At 44.5% G+C, this 18,888-nt stretch overlaps 2 protein-coding genes across 7 annotated transcripts in view; both read right to left on the reverse strand.

Annotated features, from left to right (window-relative positions):
- Window positions 1-18,888, reverse strand: part of KIAA1549L (KIAA1549 like) — a 103,735-nt gene that overhangs the window by 68,751 nt on the left and 16,096 nt on the right. Inside the window, exon 1 of one of the 6 annotated variants that reach the window (XM_084519986.1) lies at window positions 11,907-12,100. The exons of the other annotated variants lie outside the window; for them this stretch is intronic. The gene's annotated coding sequence lies outside the window, so the exon portion shown is untranslated. Of the gene's footprint in view, window positions 1-11,906; window positions 12,101-18,888 lie in introns of those variants that run through there. 6 annotated transcript variants of the gene reach the window in all.
- LOC311437130 (uncharacterized protein) lies at window positions 7,059-12,106 on the reverse strand. The gene is made up of 5 exons (XM_084519989.1): window positions 12,011-12,106; window positions 8,810-8,875; window positions 8,266-8,333; window positions 7,865-8,106; window positions 7,059-7,764 (listed from the first exon to the last, which is right to left on the reverse strand). The coding sequence occupies exons 3-5, from the start codon at window positions 8,314-8,316 to the stop codon at window positions 7,506-7,508; spliced, it is 552 nt and encodes a 183-aa protein (XP_084376115.1). The 5' UTR covers window positions 8,317-8,333; window positions 8,810-8,875; window positions 12,011-12,106; the 3' UTR covers window positions 7,059-7,505.

Consider the following 18,888-nt stretch of genomic DNA (forward strand, 5'->3'; position numbering starts at 1 on the left):
AAACCACAGCTTGGGAAATCTCAAATTCTCGCTAATTTAAAGATTAAGATGCAATCAAGAGTAAAATGTCAGTTCTTTATCCTCCCTCCTCCCCCAGCCAAGATAATAGATCAAAAACCACTATTGGCTCTCGCTTCTGCCCCCGGCTATGCCCACTTACACAGCTGAGCGAAGGCACAAAAGAGATGAAGTCCCTGCCCTCTGACTGCAGCACATCTGGATATAGACAGAGGGTACCAACCTCCTCCGCACACATATGAATAACTCCAGTGCAATGGCATGGAAGAGGGAGCAGGGACAGCCCCTGAAACACCCGGTTATGAAACGGGCTGGGCAGCAGTTCCAGCCACCGACAGGCCCTGGCAGCAGAGCCACAAGCAGCGGAGGGGATTAGCCCGTGCAAACGGGAGCCGGCAGCTGAACACCACGCGGCATGAGAGAGGAAAATGGGTCACACTGCACCTATTTAAAGGTGTGCTCCTTCCTTGGGCTGCCCTTGCGCCACGCTGCTGGTGATCTGTGCACGCAGGCCAAAGCAGTTGGCTGGACAAGCCCCTTCAGGCGCCTGGGTGCAACAGGAACGTGCTTGAAGGTACTTAACGTGCTCAGCTTGGCATTCCCACTCTGCAAATGCAATGAATAAATAGATAAATATTCACAGATCTTCCTCTTTATCCCTGTATTGAGAGCTGTATAGGCTGTGGGGAAGCTAGGCACTTTTTTTTTTTAATCTTTCCTTCACCAAAATGCAAGAGTGAGTGCAGAACCCAGAAGCAGATTGTTGGCTGCTGGTGTGCCCTCATGGGACCCGAGAGCTCGAGGGCTGGAGTAGCTTAGCCTGAGCTCTGGTGGCTTTCCCTTCCTCGTTGTGGTCAGACAGCCTGTTATGGAAGGCAGGAAATAAGACGACACACATTTGGCTGAACTCGAGTCGGTTCCAACAGATGTTTGAAATTGAGAACTAGATGCTGTGCTTGGAAAAACCAGGCCCTAGGCAAGCTGCAGCTTAAACTCCTTTGAAGTAGCTCAGCTGATGAAGCTGCCATTACCGGATCTGTTGCGTCCCAAACCACCTTGTTCCACCTCCGGACCAGAGGGCTGTGCTGAAAAGGGAAGGCAATTTTCCTGTTTATGCCCATTAACGAACTAAAGCCCTTGAGTAAACAGAGGTTTAAAGAATTATTCATATTCTGCAACTAAGATAAAGCACTGGCTTTCCACTGCTACAGATTTTACTTGCTGCTACCTTTACAAAAAGATGCTATCGGTCTCTTTCCCAAACTTCTATCACGAATTCGGTATCTTGGCAGCAACTGGGTGCAGTACTCCAAAGCCAAAATTATCTTCCCATGGAGCTTAAACTGAAGTATAGAGTCTGTTCTTGAGAATTGTTAGGATGGTGTCAACGACGACGTACCCTTACCAAATACTGTGCACTGAGCCACGGCTTACACGCCCAGCAGCTGGTGCCATGCCCCAGGGTCAGCTCCTTCTCGTTTAGATTTCAGGCCACTGACCGAACACCCCCTCCAACAGTCCCAAAGCCCATTTAGCACTAACCTCATTACAACAGCTGTCACTGATTAGGGACCGAGCCCCCTTGTATCTAAAGGGGCAACAGGGGCCAAAGAAAAGCGTGGAGATGATCACAAGAAAGATCAGCTCCCTCCTTCACCCCTGTTTTGCTAAGGTAAAAGGGACAGCAATTGGAAAAGCAATTCTGTGCCTGTCTAGAAGTTGACGGTGATGCATACATAAAATTAATGATGTATTAATTTTATCTGGAAAAAGAAGACTCCGTTGTTATCTATCTTCTGCTCCTCAGACATCCAAGTTGCACATTGCTCTTCATACAGTGTAAATTATTTCCCGGGAGACAAGTACTTGGTAAGCGAACATCCCCTGGTAAAAGCAGTAGTCAAGGATAATGCCAGTCCATTTGCCATACCTATAAAAATCAGCATGTGAAGAGAAAAAATTGCACCTGTGCTGCTGACACTGGAAACCAAGGTCCTGTTTGCCTTATGCCACGAGAATCCAAAGATCTATAAACGGGAACAGTTACGATTTAGTTCCCCCTAGATCACACGAGAAGCTTGTTGCTGCCTACAAAACAAGTAATTGCCCTTCTCTGGACAGAGGTCCCAGGAAGACCATTCTCTCCCGGGGGATGATCTCTGCAGAAGAACAGGAGCAGAGCTGCGATGCTCTCTTCTCTCTGGCAAGCTGTTGCACCGTTGCTGCAATCCCTGAGCTGTGGGAACAACTCCCAGCACTCCTCCTGCTCCCCGCCACCTCCAGGTTTCATTTTCATTCAGGTCCAGGAAGGGCCCTGCTGGACATCTCGCACCCTCTGTTCAGGGCTGGCCAGGACGGGGCAAGCCTGCAGGACCCCAGCAGCGAAGCTCCTCTGAGGACAGGAGCAGGTACGTCTTTTTTTTTTTTTTGCTCACTCCACAATTTCTTCTTTCAGGCAGATTTGTGCACCCCCCCCTTCACACCCAGACTTTCTTCGGGGCACTACACGCAACCCGCCGGCCGCGGAGCCTCACATCCAAGGCAGCCTTTCACCCACGGACTTGGAAGCAGAATACACTTGTCCTGCACCCAGCATTGCTCACTGGTGTTTGGGAGAGCAGAGCCCAGCCTGCACACACTTCATGGCTGTCATCAGCCTCGCCGCAGGAGCTGACAGCCGGCTGCCACTCGCAGCAAGTGCCAGCCTTGCCGGGGGGCGAAACGCGTCCCCTCTGCGGCAGGCAGCGGGGACAGGGCGACAGCAGGATTGGAGGCAAGACACATCACCATCAGCACACTGCCTGTCTGTTTGTTTGTAAATACACGTTTGTCCAGGCTTTTGGGAAGAACACGCACCTGTTCAGGGAGGTTTACACACACGCCATCAGCGTAATGAATGATTTCGTGAGCAATGTAGGAAACTGGACTGTTTCAATTCTTGGGGAGCAAAGCAAAGTAGGGGAAATGTGGACTCGGCACAGCTTTTCACCACTAGCTACAAGTCAAAGACAGCACAGCTCTCATTGCATGCAACAAAAAGGCCTTTTCTTAACCATATACTCCTTTACCAAAGCTTAGAGTTTAACTCTGCCTCAGAAATCAAACACGAGAGAAGCCTGAAGGTACTGAAAGAACCGCTGGTAAAAGCCTCGTGTGTTATTCTTGTAACAAAACCACACATCATCATCTCCAGAACTTTGAAAAAGAGCGACAACGCTTTCAAAAGGTTGAACTGCGCAGCAAATTATACACTAGGATGTATTTTGACAGGCTGGTTGGGTAATCGAGAGCATTCCCTGGAGCCAGGAGGCTTTCTGCTCACCAACCCAGACGCACCTTCACGAGCATCTTCTGCACGCCACTTCTGAAGCCCTGAGCAGAGTGGGGCCCTCCCCAGAGGTTCCCACCGTGTCTCCTGCTACTCCCAAGCTCCTTCCACCGCCTGTGGCCTGAAGGTAAGCAAGGATAAAGAGGTGAATGCTCTGCAGCATTCCCGCTGCGTGCTTCAGCACTGCTCCGCTGGTCGTGCTTTGAAGGTACGAAGTCACAGCGCTGGCAGATCGATGGCATCCTATTGATTTGGGGGTTAGAAGAATTTCTGGTCACTCTGAGCTAAGTGTCTGTAAAGATCACTCAATAGTTGAAGGACAGTAAACAACATCTTTAAAAAAAAATGCAACGGGATAACAGCCAAGCCTCAGACATCATTCTGTGTGCAAGGGTTGTAGTAAATAACCAGCATTTATCCAGCCTGGAATACAGTGCAATTGCTGAATCCAACGAAGCCAAATCTATTGCTTGGCCCTAGAAGGCAATGAGGTTCCATCAGCAGACGCAGAAGACCACTGCGATGAATGAGCTAATAGCCAAACCCTGAGCCAAAGCGTGACACATGCTTCTTCGGAGGGAAATCCTCTTTACATGAATGAATGAGACTACAAACATAAGCTCTTGCTAAGAGAGAGCCCACGTAGAGCTGTATGTTTTTATTTTTTTTTCTTAGATTAGGGAAAAAAAAAAAAAAAAATCTTTTCCTGAGCTGGCTTGAAAGCCCTGAGAGCAAGTAACAGCCCAGAGAGCTGCTGCTTAAGGTGTCAGGTCCTCTCTTCCTTTCCCCTTTCAATTCCTACCTAACTCCTTTCTTCATTTATTTATTTATCTATTTTCCTTCCCCCCCCCCTCAAACAAACATAGCCAGGGCCTTCCCTCAAGCGAAGGGCGACCATTACTGAGAAGCACAATTTTGCTTTCCAGGGAGCTGCCAGCAGGTTTCCCAGGCCGAGTCAGGCCGTGACTAACTTCTGGCCACCAAAACAACCTGCGGTGGCCATGCAGCATCAAGCACAATATAAATTCTTAACAATTAAATCTTAACTAACTATACATATCAATTAGGTTATTCGTGTTAAGCTCCTTGCCTGCTCTGTAATAGATGAGGACTTGGCTCACATGAGGAAGCGCTACGCAAATATTTTACAATTACTTCAGTTTTCTGTGACTCTGAGTGTGCTGTGCACAGCTCATTAGCCTTTATTTCCTGGAACTTATTCTCTTTGCTGCACAAAAGAGGCAACAGCTCGAGTTTATAGCAATATGTGGGCTCCTTCATCTTCTCCCCCCCCTTGGAAATCCCTGCAAAGGCTGTTTGGCGTGGCGTGGCTACTCCGAGGGGTCCAGCTGCGAGTTATTCACAGGAGTTTGCTGACATCAACAGAAGAGCACGGGCACCAAATGTGGCAAACCCAAAGGCCACGGGGATGAACCAGGAGCTGCACTCGCAGGCTGCAGCTCTGCTGTTAACCACCGGCTCGCACCGACTGCCTGAACGCAAAAAATGCCAGCTTTCATCGGTGGCGTGGTATTAAAACGTCGGTTCTCCTCCCGCAGATGAAAGCATTGGCATGTTCTGTCAAGTAATTAGGCAACGGCAGCTTCCCTGTGAAATGAGCACACTGGCAGGAGTCCTAACGCTCGTAGAGAAAAAGCAGCAGCACCACTAGAGTCATCATTCGCTTCTGAGTAATAGCTCAAGTCGCTTTTAATTGTAAAATCAACAAATAGTTAATGGGTACCAAAGTGAGCAGCTGGTTTCTCAAAAATCAGATCCACTGCCTGGAACAAAGGGCTTTATTAGAAAGGAAAGATGCTGCCACTTCCAGATGGTGCCTGCACGGCGCTGTCCAACGTGGTGGATGGACCTCCTCATCTCAAGCTCTAAAAGAAAGAAAATACAGAAACTGGGAGGGTTCACGATTGAAAATAACGTCGCAATTATCTCTGAAAAATTAAAAAGCCCAACAAAATATGCTTTCTCCCCTGCAAGCCCTTGGTTTGGTTGGCTGTCTTTGCTGCCCAGAGCAGATGTGTCCGTGTCCGAAGGCGCTCAGCCACACCACAGCGCACAGAAGGGCAGAAGGGGGTCTCGCAGGTAAGCAGCTGAAAACGCCTCCCCCTCGGCTCCCCTGCTTAAATCCATCTTTCCAATTTAATTCAGAACTAAACCGAGAAAGAGTCTGGCTCTGTGACCCACTTTGGGTACAGCCACAATGCCTTTTTTTTTCTTTTTTTTTTTTTTTTTTGACTGCTGCCCTTTTTGCTAAAATTTCCTGAGATTTTGTTGCTCTAAAAACGTCCGGAAGCTATTTCCAGCAAAAGCCTCTAACCAAACCAGGCCCCAGTTCCTTTCCAACTGCTCAGTTAATCTTTTGAGACGGGCACGGTCGCTTCTAACAAAAAGAGAAAGATGATGCACTGCTCGGACAGGCTTTTCCTTTGTGCCAACACGTGCAAGTGCTTTGCATGCATGTAAGCCCAAGTGAACACCTCGGTTTTCAAGCTGTCAGGCTACCCGGGATTTTAGGAGCATTACTACTACATCTCATCTGTCAAAACACAAAGGCTGGGGAATATTTAAGATCTTTTTTTCCCCACTAAACTGCTCAACATTAGTGTGGCTATTGAAACAAGTTAATTCAAGTGACTAAGAGATGAGGTAGGGACTCAAGAGGCTCACATGAAAAAAAAAGGCACAGAAGAAGAAAGCACTGAAGCTGCCAGGTCACACAGCCTTTTTTTTTTAAAACTCTTATTAACACATTTCTCAGGTGTCAAAATACCAATGTTTAGATCTACTCCGTGATGCTATCAGAGAGAAATCCTGAACATCTGAGGCTTGGCGCCAGATCAGATCAAAGGCATAAGGTGAAAATTTCTTCCCACAACCTTACCAGCAGGCGACTCACTGCACAGGAGAGCTGAACCAAATTCCTTCAGGCAGATGGACGCCAGCTCTGGGTGCTTTCTGAACCACACACTCTTCGCTGTCAAGACTTACTGGCCTGCCTGCTAGAAAAAACGTGGAAGCACGGGCACAACATCGCAGCTCCGTTCCTTCATCAGTCAGGACGCTGTTACGGTGACCTGGTGACTTGATGGATGAATCACCATTAAGGAGAACTAACACTGTGAGCAACACAGACATCCAGACAGCACAAACTGGTAAAATGGGATACTGAACATATGGAGAAAATGAGAGGAGCGTGGTGACTCTCGCACGGGCAGAAAAAAGGGCTGCTAATTAGGATTTCGATTATCCATTTAAGCTCAGATACATCCAGCTCACACAGAATTCGAGCTTCACTGGCCAAAAGCTAGGCAAGGAGAAAATCTACTTTCCACCATGCCAAAGAGGCTACCTCAAAGAGCAGATGCTTTACCTGCAAGTGAGGGCAGAAAGCTGATTGCAAATTCTGGTTACAGTCTACGGGTTTGCTTTCTTAACTTTCGCATTAATTTCTTTCCCATAGTTTTACTAAAAATGATTTGAATCTTAAATAAAGGAAGATAATTCATTTCGCTCCTCACTGACTGCTTCTTCATAAAGGACAAGGGATGCATCCCGAATTGCAATCAAAGATCTCAGCCAATCCCCATTATCTGCACGAACCAAAGCCTTGTTGTCTGAGGAATAGCAATTTGGAAGTGATAAATAAGCCTCAGTCACACGTCCTTTCTGCAAACCGCCAGCCACCCCATTCCTTATCCAAAAGCTTCTTTTATTGCAGCAATTATTTAGAAAGCCGTCTGGCCATATTAACACGTCGACAATAACACAAATAAATTTTGACAACAGGACGCGGCGTATCACATAACGTGGTAGCATCAATCACACAATCTCAGCTTTCTGATATTACAACGAGGCTGCGCTGCTATGAAATACGATGGCTTGTTGTCAACACCAAGCTTAGCTGGAAGCTAAAAACGAATACTACACATTTATCCCCATGATGAAAAAATAATGTTAGGGAACAGCAGTGGATTAAAAAGGGAGCCTGAGCTTCAGTACGAGCCAGGATGCGTCCTAACTGCGTCTCCCTGTGCGTGATCAGTGGTGGTCTGCTAGGAAAGCTCAATTTTCTTGTCATCCAAGTCAGGTTTTGCACAGCAGGCAAGGAAAAAGCACGAGTTGATCCAAGCTGTCAATTCAACTACTTCATGAATAAATACTCATCCTCCTGACCTGACAGCATTCGGGTCCTGCTTTGCACAGCTGCAAACAGCTGCGAGAGCAGCAAGGCAGGGATGGGCGGCCGCTGGGATCGGACAGGATCTGCTTTCTCAGGGCTGTCTGTCCTCCTTCCCAGCCACCAGCCAGCATTTCCATGTGCCTTTGGGAGCCTCTGGTTTGGAACAGCCCATGCCAGAGGCTGACTTTCAGGAACTGGCCAGCAGTCTGCTCTTGAAGGTCTGCAGTAATTTTAAGAACGCAAAAACACTCCAGAAGTTACCCGGTTTCGCAGGGAGTAAGAGCTGGTGAGCAAAGGCTGAATGAGAACTCAGAACTCACATGGTCGTACACCAGCGAGGCTGGGTGTAAAAGCGATGGGAAGAGGTACTTGGGTACCACCAGGGGCAAGCTCCAAGCTCTGGAAGGAGACACTCTCCCTTTCTCTCCCTAGGCTCCCGAGCACAGCTTTTTTCCTGTAATCCACTGGGCTGACCACCTTCATTCTCCAGGCATGGCTGAGACTCCATGGAAAGAGACACCCAAGAATCCGTAACAAAAGGTAACACATGCGTGCAACTGATCTTGGCCAAAAAAAATAAAAATAAACCCCCTGATTTAACCTCGGTACTCAAGAGATGAAAACACAGCATGGAGACGTGGTACTGAGTACATTACAGACACCAGGTTGAATTGGGAGGCACTGCCCCCCTGCTCAGCCCAACGCAGGGGATCTGACTTACCACGAACAAACAGCACGAAGGGTGCGGTGTAATTATTTCAGCCGTCAACATCACAAAGACCGTGCAATCTCTTGGCACCATCACATGAAAAAAAAAAAGAAATCTCCAGGAATTGTATTTAATTGTGGATGCACATTAGTCACGCTGTCATGCTGTGCCTGGGATCACACAACGTGCCCGGAGATATGCATTTCACTTCGTTGAGAAATATCGTAACGAGCTCAGTGAGAACAACGTTTGGGAGGCCACAAATATCATTCAGCAAGTCCCTTTGGTGTGGAGAAGGGCTCTAAGATTCAAAAAAGAGGAGTATGAGCTAGTCTTATGTATAGTATATGCTGAGCACATGCACCTCTGTCCTCTGCAGAGATTTATCTATTTATTTATATATATATTATATATATATTTATATATATTCTGTGAAGGCATTTATCCCCTCCATGGGATGAAACAGGTTATAGAGAAGCAGTAGTGACTTCTGTGCCCCATCAGCATTTCTTCCATGTTTCTAACCAGGAGCGACCTGATTTTCAGAGCTGCTTACCCCTCGCAACATCCACGGACTACGCGGCAGCCTGGGGTCGCCCATCACCTGGAAGCCAAGCCACTTCTGCAAAGTCAACCACATGTGCAATTTGCATCCCAAAATTAAGACCGCAAGTAGACGCGTTTCAGCTGCTTGGCCCGAAGCGTATTTGCCGCTGAACGCAAATCAAACTCTCCATAAATAAAAATATAAACCAGAGGAACCCAGAATTAAAAATTATCACACGCCTGTGGGATTTCTTCTCACCAGCCCTCTCCAATGAGCTCACTAAACAGTGATTTAAAATTTTATGCATGTACATAACATTAAAGATTTATTGGGTATCCTGCTCTCCGGATTCTGAAATACACAAAGCACTGAGGATCCTTCATATCGTGTTAATCACAGTTTTGGGAGTGTTTTCTTCCCCCCTCCCACCCGCCTGACAAAACCCAGCTGAAGAGCTGCAAATCTCGGTTATGAGCAAGGGGCTGAAGCCCTCTGGTAGATCAGAGGAAGGGCAGCCAGAAGGGCACAGCAGCGCGAGCAGGGGATGGAGAGCCCATCACCAACACATGTCCATCACCCGAAGATCAGGCAGGAACTGCTGACCCCTGCAAGATCTCCAGTGTTTTGGGGACAGCTGGTTTCAACATTGAAAGACCAGCAGAGGGAAAAAGATTGCTGTTTCAGACCATCTCACTGCAGCTGATCTTGTTGCCTTGAAACCTTACTCACTGACTCCAAAAGTGCAGGGATGGCAAAGATGCACATGCATTCACATCACACAGTCGTCAAAGAAGAGGCTCAATTTGCAAGCTATTCATCATCTGGAGTGCCTGAAAATAATTTTATAAACATCTAATAAGTACTTGGCATTTACAAACTGCCAGGCAAACGGCGATCACCATTCACATGCAGAGTATGGACATCTGCCCTCAGCATTCTGCCCTTTCAAAAGTAATATTAAATAAATAAATAAATAAAAATTGATATATTGTGCTATTCATTTCAACGTTTTTTTTTTTTTTTTTTTTTTCCTGGAAACAAAAGTCCTGCACACTTGCTATTTATCTTGGAGAAAGGTGAAATTTTGTGCTAACGTAGTACCAGTTTCTGCAAATAAATACACCTGATTTCAAGAGATATGCAGGTCTAAAAGGTGCTAAAATAAGGAAAAAAACGTGATTTGATCCCAAACCAGCTAGAGATAATGGAGAAGATTTTTTTTTTGTAAATAGTTCAATCAAGTTACAGGAAGCCAGGCTGTTTCCTAAGCTTAGACTATGGTACCAGATGCTAAACATGGCAGTGAATTACAGTAATAAATAATTATTTTTTTTTTTTAAGTACTAAACATCATTAATGGGGTAAGATAAGAAGTTAATGGACCATTAGATTAATTCCATATGAAATGTGAAAGTTTTGAGTGCAATCTTCCCAGACACACCGAAATAAGGCAGTTTATGTTGAACCGATGAGCAGAGCCACTGCTGGCGCTGTAAGCAAGCCACAGCCACCCGAAGTCGCTGCACACACAGCTCGCTTAGTGCCAGAGCACACCCCTGCTCGAAGATAAAGTCAGCCTTGGCTCTCCGTGTCGCACAGCACAGCCTAAATCTCTAAACCAACCACCAGCACGGGCGCTTGGCTGGGTGTTGTGATGGCAAGGCGAAGGCAAACCCTCAGCCTCCAGCGGGGAACGCGCTCGCTGCGCTTGGCCACCCTTCCCCGATGCAAGGCAAACAAGCCCAAGCTTTTGGTCCTCTCCCGGCGACAGCTTCTGGCAAATAGAGGGCAAAGCACCTCGTTGTTACAAATGGGGTTTGCAGATGGCTTGTTGACACCTAAATAGACTCGCAGAAGGGCAATTGCATGCTTCTACGTGCAAGCGCTCTGGCTTGGATACTTGTTTCTGATGCAATTTATTATAGAAACAAGCTGTCAGAGTTGATGTGCTCGTACACCATAAATAAAAGCAGATCATGCTTAGCAAAGGATTAGGTTGAGAGAAAACAAGCCTTTTCTTCTGACAGCAGTGGAACAAAGTCACTGCGTTTCCAATGAGACCAGGAGCAACCTTTCCCTGATGCAGAGGGGCAAGATTTTACAAAGTACTCCTCCAAAACTAATGTCACAGCACTAATCCCCAGCGGCTGCATATGAAAATACCACAGCACTGGAGACAGGGCATAAAATAAACATTTTCCTACTTTCTTCAGATTCCAGCTGATGAAGAAATGCCTTTCAGGATCTCACTCCAGAGAAAAGGGTTACAATTGGAAAGCAAACAGGAGACGCTTTCTTCAAACTGCAGAGCAGATGATAGTTTGCATCAGCCTTGCTATTTAGCAAGGTCCTGAATTAATGGGTCCTGAGCAGGATTAAGCTGGAAGGGACAAAACTGCTGGCTGCACAGCAGGACAAGTGTGACGATTTCCCTGCGTGTTCATTCCAGCACATACTCTTCTAGTTTAACGAGATAATTATCTTACCCAGAACCACAAGGGGAAAAGCAAAACACAGAACCAGCACCTTCTTTACACGCCAAGGCAAGAGGCAGGCAGGCATGCCCAGCCCCACGCAAGCTCCCCAGAAGAGCCAGGAGAGACCAGACACGGATGCTTTTTTACACAGGAGCGCATCCACCCCTCTAGCAATCGGCTCTCTTTGAATTGCGCCCAGGGTTTAGCAGAGTTTACGCTGTTTTCCTCCAGGATGCTCTTACCCATCTGTTCCCCAGCGCAGATTTTGATGAGTGTGAACACCAACGCTGTGGCGGGAGTGAACCCACAGCCAGATGATTTGCGTGGCTCTGGAGAGCAGCACTTCTCCGTCCCCAGCTAAGCAATCCAGCCCCCTCGCAGCATCCGCTTCACACTGCAATGGCCATTTTTCTCCTGGTAGCTCATGCTGCAAAACAAATTTCTCCTCCAGGACAGATCCATCCCCAGCCTGAAATGCTACATATGTTCCCAAAGTACCAGTGTAAGCCCTTTAGGGAGCTGCCAGATTGGTCACAATCTATGGATCTGACACCCCCAAGCAGCCATTAATCAGCCTGGAGCCTGCAGTGAAAAAGGGAGGAAAATCACATCATGCTAATAAAACTTACCTTTATTTCAGAGCTGGACTATGCAGTCTTAAGCCTAACAGAAAATTCAGCATTTACTAAAAACAGCTATTTTCTCTTGGGGACAGAAGTGGAGAGTGTGATACCAGGTGAGCACACAGAGGGGGGATTTCTTTCCAGACCATCACTGCGACAATCCCAGAGAGGGGGCAGCCACGAGCAGTGTTGCTGTAACCTTGAAGCCAGCATTTTCAGACCGCAGCACCTGCTTCTCGTGATTAATAGCCCTGCCCTCAACTACTCAGCGGCAAACATTTACAAAAATGAAGCTAATTATGAGAGTGGTGAAACAAGGGAACTCATCCTCAGGGGGCAACTGACCTTCTTGCCTTGATGAAGTTTACTAATAGGTTTAGTAGGTTATCATTATCAAGATTTTCCACATGAGGGATTTTCTTTACAATCCACAGTCTCAAAACACACAGAAGATGCATTTTTCCAATAAATTAATAACCATCATTTTATTTTTTTAAACTACACAAGCAGCCACAAACGCTAAAAATGATTTATTTGTGACCAGACACCTGCTCACACTGAACATCCTACAGAAGAGTCCTACAGAATCAGTAAGCCAAAATGCATGAAAGGTAATTTAAAAAGAAGTTCAAGTTCGTTCTGATTTGAGACAAAGAAAATTTACAGCTCAGACCTCCAGGCACTTAGAAGGTCAAGTACATTTATATTTATGACCTCCCACCCCCTGATTACTCACTGCAATGTGTGTTGCTTTCACTGGTCCAGTAGCAACTACACCAATTGTAACTTTTCTGAATGAAAAACACACTGCACCTCCAACCAATACCTGTTTATTTTAGAGTCCGCACCTTTGTCAGTGAAGTGCCCAGCCTGCCACATCTCTCTGATACAGCCATGAAAATGGGTGAGTAGGATGCACCTGTGAAACATCACTATATACGTGATAACATGTGTTTACCTTATTTTTTTCCTAAATAAGTGTTTGTTTGTTTTTTAAACTTACTTCAAAAGAACATGCATGTTCCTTGCATACAACATTACTATGAATCCACTGTCAATTCCAGATTTATAGGTCCTCAGTAAAACCCTCTTATTCAAAAAAATAATAATTAAAAACAACAAAAAAACCTAAAGACTACTAAAGCTAAAAACTAACTAAAGAATACTACAAATGAAGAACTAGAAAATTATTAAAATCTGGTTCTTTCTTCTCAGTTTACCAGGCATAATACATGCTGATTAATTAGGCAGAGGTAGGTTTGTTTTTCCCATTATCATTATTACATCTGCATGACTCCTTAGCAAATTAAGGTAATTTAAAAAATTACCTGCCACTTGTATTGCCAAAATAATATACGGAAGAAGCAAATAGTTCAGAAAATGTTTTGTTCCTAGAGATAAATAGTTTATTTTCAGACACTGACTGATTATTGTCCATCTGCAAAGACATAAGCACATTTCTCCATGAAGTACACTGACAAATAATTTGACAATGTTTCATATTTTTGTTTTCCTCAAAATCTTCTGAAGCTCAAGGGCAAGCTAATCCAGAAATCTGAGGTAAGATGGTTACATAAATCAGAGTTGTTAGCACCACAAGATCATCCTCTGCCTTTTGCTATTAGCATCAACTGGAAAATTCATCAGTGTGAGTCTGTAGTGTGGCACTTCTTTTTTTTTTTCAGTGCCAGCTACAGTTTTCACTACAAACAGTAGTATTTATCTGAACAAACAGTGGGAAATTTGAATCTTTTCTATCCTTAGACAAAAGCCACAGAGGCGCTCAAATGTCATCAGTTCAAAGCATCCTGGTGTCACCCACGTTTCAGTCAGACACCCTGAAGTCATGGCATTAAACACACCAGATGACCTTGGAGGTCTTTTCCAACCTTAATGATTCTATGATTCTATGATTCTCCCTTCAAAAGAACCATGTGAGAGCTGTGGATCTCACCAGTTCTTTGCCTGCACTCCGACTGCCAAGAGCCTGGAGAGAAAAGAGCTTTGTCCCTAGCACCTGCATCTTGTGTTTCCACATAATGGTTGAAGAGAGAAGGAAAAGATTATAAGGGGTTTTCTGAGAAAGACAAAGAAATTCAAGCTCTGCAGGGCTAAAAAATACTCACTGCACTTCACCAAGAGTGGCGACACACAGGTCCCACTTCCAAGATCAACAGCTCTCCACAGCTACTTTGCTGAAGGCAAAAATGAAGACCACAGCTTCTGAGGTGCACGCAGGGTGCAGATTTATGGGACACACACAAATAAGCACCGTTTTCAAATACATTTCTTCCTCACACGGACAGTTCCTTAAACGTACCTGAATTTATTCAGACAATGCCGCTGGAGCTGCGAAGGCAGCTTTTGCTTTAAGTTCCCCGAGAAAGACCTGGTTGGTTTGTGAGGCACATTTAGCATCTGCTGTAAAGGAAGCGTTCAGGAAAAAGGCTGCTGCCTGAGAAAGTCCTGGTAGTTTAATAAGGAATAAACTGAAGGAAAACCCACAAGCAGCCTTGCACAAGTCAGCTGAGCTTTCACTATGCCTCAAACTAGGCCTAAAACAAGGAAAGGCACAGCACGAGGACGCCTGAGGCGAGGCCTGCTGCACCCTGCCACACCTGGTGCTGGGTTGGGGTGTGCTTTTGTTTTGTTTTGTTTTTTTTTTACCTTCCCAATATCATGATGGATTATCAGTTCGTCCCTTCCATGGGCAACATCCCCACTCGCTCTCTATGCTTGTCAGCTGCCATTACAAAAATCTGTTATTTAGTAATGCGTTATTAGCCCTTTTTCACAAAGTCGTGCCTCAGGAAAGCTGAGGCACAGCTGGTACGGTAACCTGGCAAGGCTCTCCCAAAAAAGTCAGAGGGCAAGTGTGACACCAAAGTCAGAAGTCTTTGCTCAGAGCTGTGGGATTGCGAAGGTCAATACTATGTTCTCCCTTCCCATTATTTTCACTGACATAACAAAAATTTTACACAATAGTGCTGAATAGCACATTTCATCATAAAGCAAAACCTGACGTTATTAACGTTACTCAAACTGGAAAGTCAAGTATTCTGAAATTAGAAAATGTTCCTCTAAAACAGCCTTTAGTGACACACAGACACACCACCCTTGTCTCTGAATCCTTGCCTTATTCAGCTGAGGCACTGGATAGCACTCAGGAATTAAGATGTCTGTTTAATTTATTTATTTTTTACTCATCCTCTTCATACCGTATATTTCGTAAATCTGGTGCATGCAGCAAATAGGAGTGATAAATATCAAATAAAAAACTCATGACTGAGAATGCTGTCCCTTGACAGAACTGAACACGGGCCAGCAGTGTGCCAGGTGGCCAAGAAGGCCAACAGCATCCTGGCTTGTATCAGGAGTAGTGTGACCAGCAGGGCTAGGGAGGTGATCGTCCCCCTGTACTCGGCTCTGGTGAGGCCGCACCTCGAGTACTGTGTTCAGTTTTGGGCCCCTCGCTACAAGGACATGGAGGTGCTTGAGCGGGTGCAGAGAAGGGCGACGAAGCTGGTGAGGGGCCTGGAGAACAAGTCCTACGAGGAGCGGCTGAGGGAGCTGGGCTTGTTCAGCCTGGAGAAGAGGAGGCTCAGGGCAGACCTCATTGCTCTCCACAACTACCTGAAAGGAAGCTGTGAGGAGCTGGGGGTCGGCCTCTTCTTGCAGATAACTAGCAATAGGACAAGAGGGAACGGCCTCAAGTTGTGCCAGGGGAGGTTTATGTTGGAAATTAGGAAACATTTTTTCTCAGAAAGAGTAGTCAAGCATTGGAACGGGTTGCCCAAGGAGGTGGTGGAGTCACCATCCCTTGGGGATATTTAAGGAAAGGTTGGACGTGGTGCTTAGGGACATGGTTTAGTGGGTGACACTGCTGTATAGGGTGATGGTTGGACCAGATGATCTTGAAGGTCTTTTCCAACCCTCGTGATTCCATGATTCACCCAAGTGTATCCATGCGTTTAGCTTTGAAACTTACAATTTATCTCTTTATGACTTAATATTTACCACTCTTTTAACTTTACTATTTATGACTTACAATTTATACAGAACAGTACAGGTAACTGATTCATAACCTTTTCACAGTGGATCTATAAACTACAAGGCATTAAAGCCCTGTTGCAAATAATACTCATCTTTGCATTTAAAAAAAAGCCTTAAAATTGTTAATATGATAAACAAGAAGTTTTATAACTATTCACTCTGGTGCTGGATGGGAATGTATAATCATTTATGCTGAATTAAGAAAAAGCTATGGATTGCAAGGTTAAAAATAGATTAAACAAGTCACTAAAAATCATTAGAATTTGTATTTTTCTTTGTTCCAATTGAATGTAACAAACATCAAATTTAGCAGAAATATACATGGTTAATAGACAATTCCTCTCCAGAAGAAAATAATACAGGTGGCTTTTTTTTTAAAAAAAAAAAAAAAAAAAGTTTCATCTGTTGTAAATCAATGTAAGACTGCTGATATAATAGTCAAATCACACCAAGGAAAGATCAAGCCACTTTAATAATCTCCTATGGAAATGCATATTCTTAATGGCAGTAAATGCATAATGCTCTCTTTCAATTATTTAACATCTTAATGATTGTGTTACTTGTGATCAGCTTGCTTGGTAAGTATCGTCATTTAAGAGAGAATTTGTGATTTCTCTTCGGAATAGATTTAAACGATTAGAAAAAAAGAATAGAGATCCCCTCAGAGTAAACGCTGACTGTAGTATTTATGTAACAGCAGCAGCATGGCCTGTGTGGTTCTCATCCCTTGTTACTCACAGCACAGAAAAGAGTTTCCACAAAAAGCAGACAGGGACCATGCCCTGAAGGAAGGAATTTCCGTGGGCTACAGCAGAGGGGAAGCGGGTAAAACAGGCAGGACAGAAGGAGATGGGTGGGATGTAGGTGGCGTGTACCAGCAGGAAAGGTGTGAGAGAAGAACTGACAGGGTGGGATCACAGAAGTGAAAATTATGCACCACACATTTTATACAAATCACTTCCCCTCTTTAAGTGCAAGTTCAAGTGATGCTGCACGTATGCAATGCGACAGTAGGGCCCTAACACCAACCCTACTGGGTGGACACAACGATGAAAAATAATTTAAGGTTTAGACTTAAATCACCAAGCTGAAAAGGGACTGTAGTGCTACCTGACAACAGATTTGCTCTTAATGGAAAGGATCAAATGACTGCAACAAAAATAGCAGCTGATGTAGAGCAGGTGAGAAAGTCATAGAAAAAAAAAATCCTGCTGGATCTTGTCTATCTCAGAGGGAAGCTGACATTTGCACAAAATTTATAGACATAATATATATATATAACTATTAAAATATTAATTACAGAAGTAAATCAGCAACAAGCTACATTAGAAAAGGAAGAAAAAGCATTTCCTCTAAAAATGAGGCTGTAAGATGGTTTTCAGGGCTGTAGTTTAGGTTGCATTTTGATGGTCAGAGCAAGCAGCTACATTCACCTGAGTGTTAGGAGCTAAAAACATGTGCTGCAATTATTCTCCACTTAGAGAAGTGGAGTATAATTTAAATGGGTGTCTAAGAATCCCACTAACCCACATCAAAATCACAGAACATTTTTGTACTGCAACATCCTCCGCAAATATATAACCATGCCACATTGTTACACCAGCTCCTACAAACCTGGACTCACAAACGAAAACTGGTACCTCTTTTCTATGCCTTGCAAAGAGTCTTTAATTAAGAATGAAGTAGGCAAATCAGGGGTAAAAGATACCTGCAGTTTGTTTATTCTGTATATTCAGGGGTCACCCAAGGGAATCATGTGAGGGATTTCTGTTGGGATTTACTCCCCATCTTTCTTACACCAGTTCTTTTCACTTCCTTTCCATTACATTCAAATATATCCTTTTCCATTATATTCAAATACATCCTTTTCTTTTTTTCCCCACACACCATCCCCATTCCTTTTGTGCTTACTGTTTAAAATAAAATACAGAATTAGTCCAAGAAACTTAACAGTTAAGCCATCCTGTAGTATGCTGATTACTTAAAGAAAAGCAAAAAGCCTATGCTGGGATTCTTATAATCTGGTTTAATGGGATTACTAAACTCAGTTCAGCTCAATTGCAAAGGTCTATGCTGTATGTATTTTCAAGTCTCATTTCCAGCACTGGATTTAATGAATATGCTCAATGCTGAATCTGACTAAAGGGCACAGGATATTTTACCAAAAAAAAAAAAAAAGAATTAATTACCCTTTCTTGCATGTGCTAGAGAAGGAAAGTTTGACACTCTGTACTGATTCACTTCCAGTGGATGCCAACCCAAACCCAACTATGGTTAAGAAAAAAATTTCCACCACCTGGAAAGCACAGCCAATTTCTTAAGCTCCAAGGAAGCTACAAAATGCGAGCACAACTACAGCCTGGAAAAGGTCAGTAGAGTCTTTTCCAAGCAAGCAGGATTTCAGCAGAACCACCAGATTCATCGGACCAGCTGCTTGGTATCCGTACGTGCAGTTTTTGGCATGAAAATACTGCCGAAATAAAGGTAGTGTAAATCACCGTGCTGCTGCAGGAAGGGCAGATGTTTCCTTCTGATCTGAATTTCTGCTCATGTTCCACATTTTATCGTTTTTGCTTTTAATCAGACACAGTTGGGATCATTCAAAATGGGAGAATGTGCCGCTCGATTAGCTCCTTTTAAGGATTATTATTTTCCCCACTTAAACCCTACTTAAGAGGAAGACAGAGAATTTACAGGCCTCATTTATCTGGCCCAAAGGAGTGGAACCAGAGGACAGAGCTGAAGTTATGAAAAGAACTGAGTGAAATCTTAAAACCCCAGAATCAGCCAGGAGGTTCCTACCGAAAGAGCATGGAAAGGATCCCCAGAAGTCAGCAAATACTGTGAAAAAGTAAATTATGGGGCAAAAATGTAATTTGGGCTTGACTATAACAAATTTACGAGTTCGAACAGTCATTGCGGAGAGCTTTTTAAG

Source organism: Aythya ferina, assembly GCF_964211825.1.
Source record: "Aythya ferina genome assembly, chromosome: 5".
Classification (NCBI taxonomy): domain Eukaryota; kingdom Metazoa; phylum Chordata; class Aves; order Anseriformes; family Anatidae; genus Aythya; species Aythya ferina.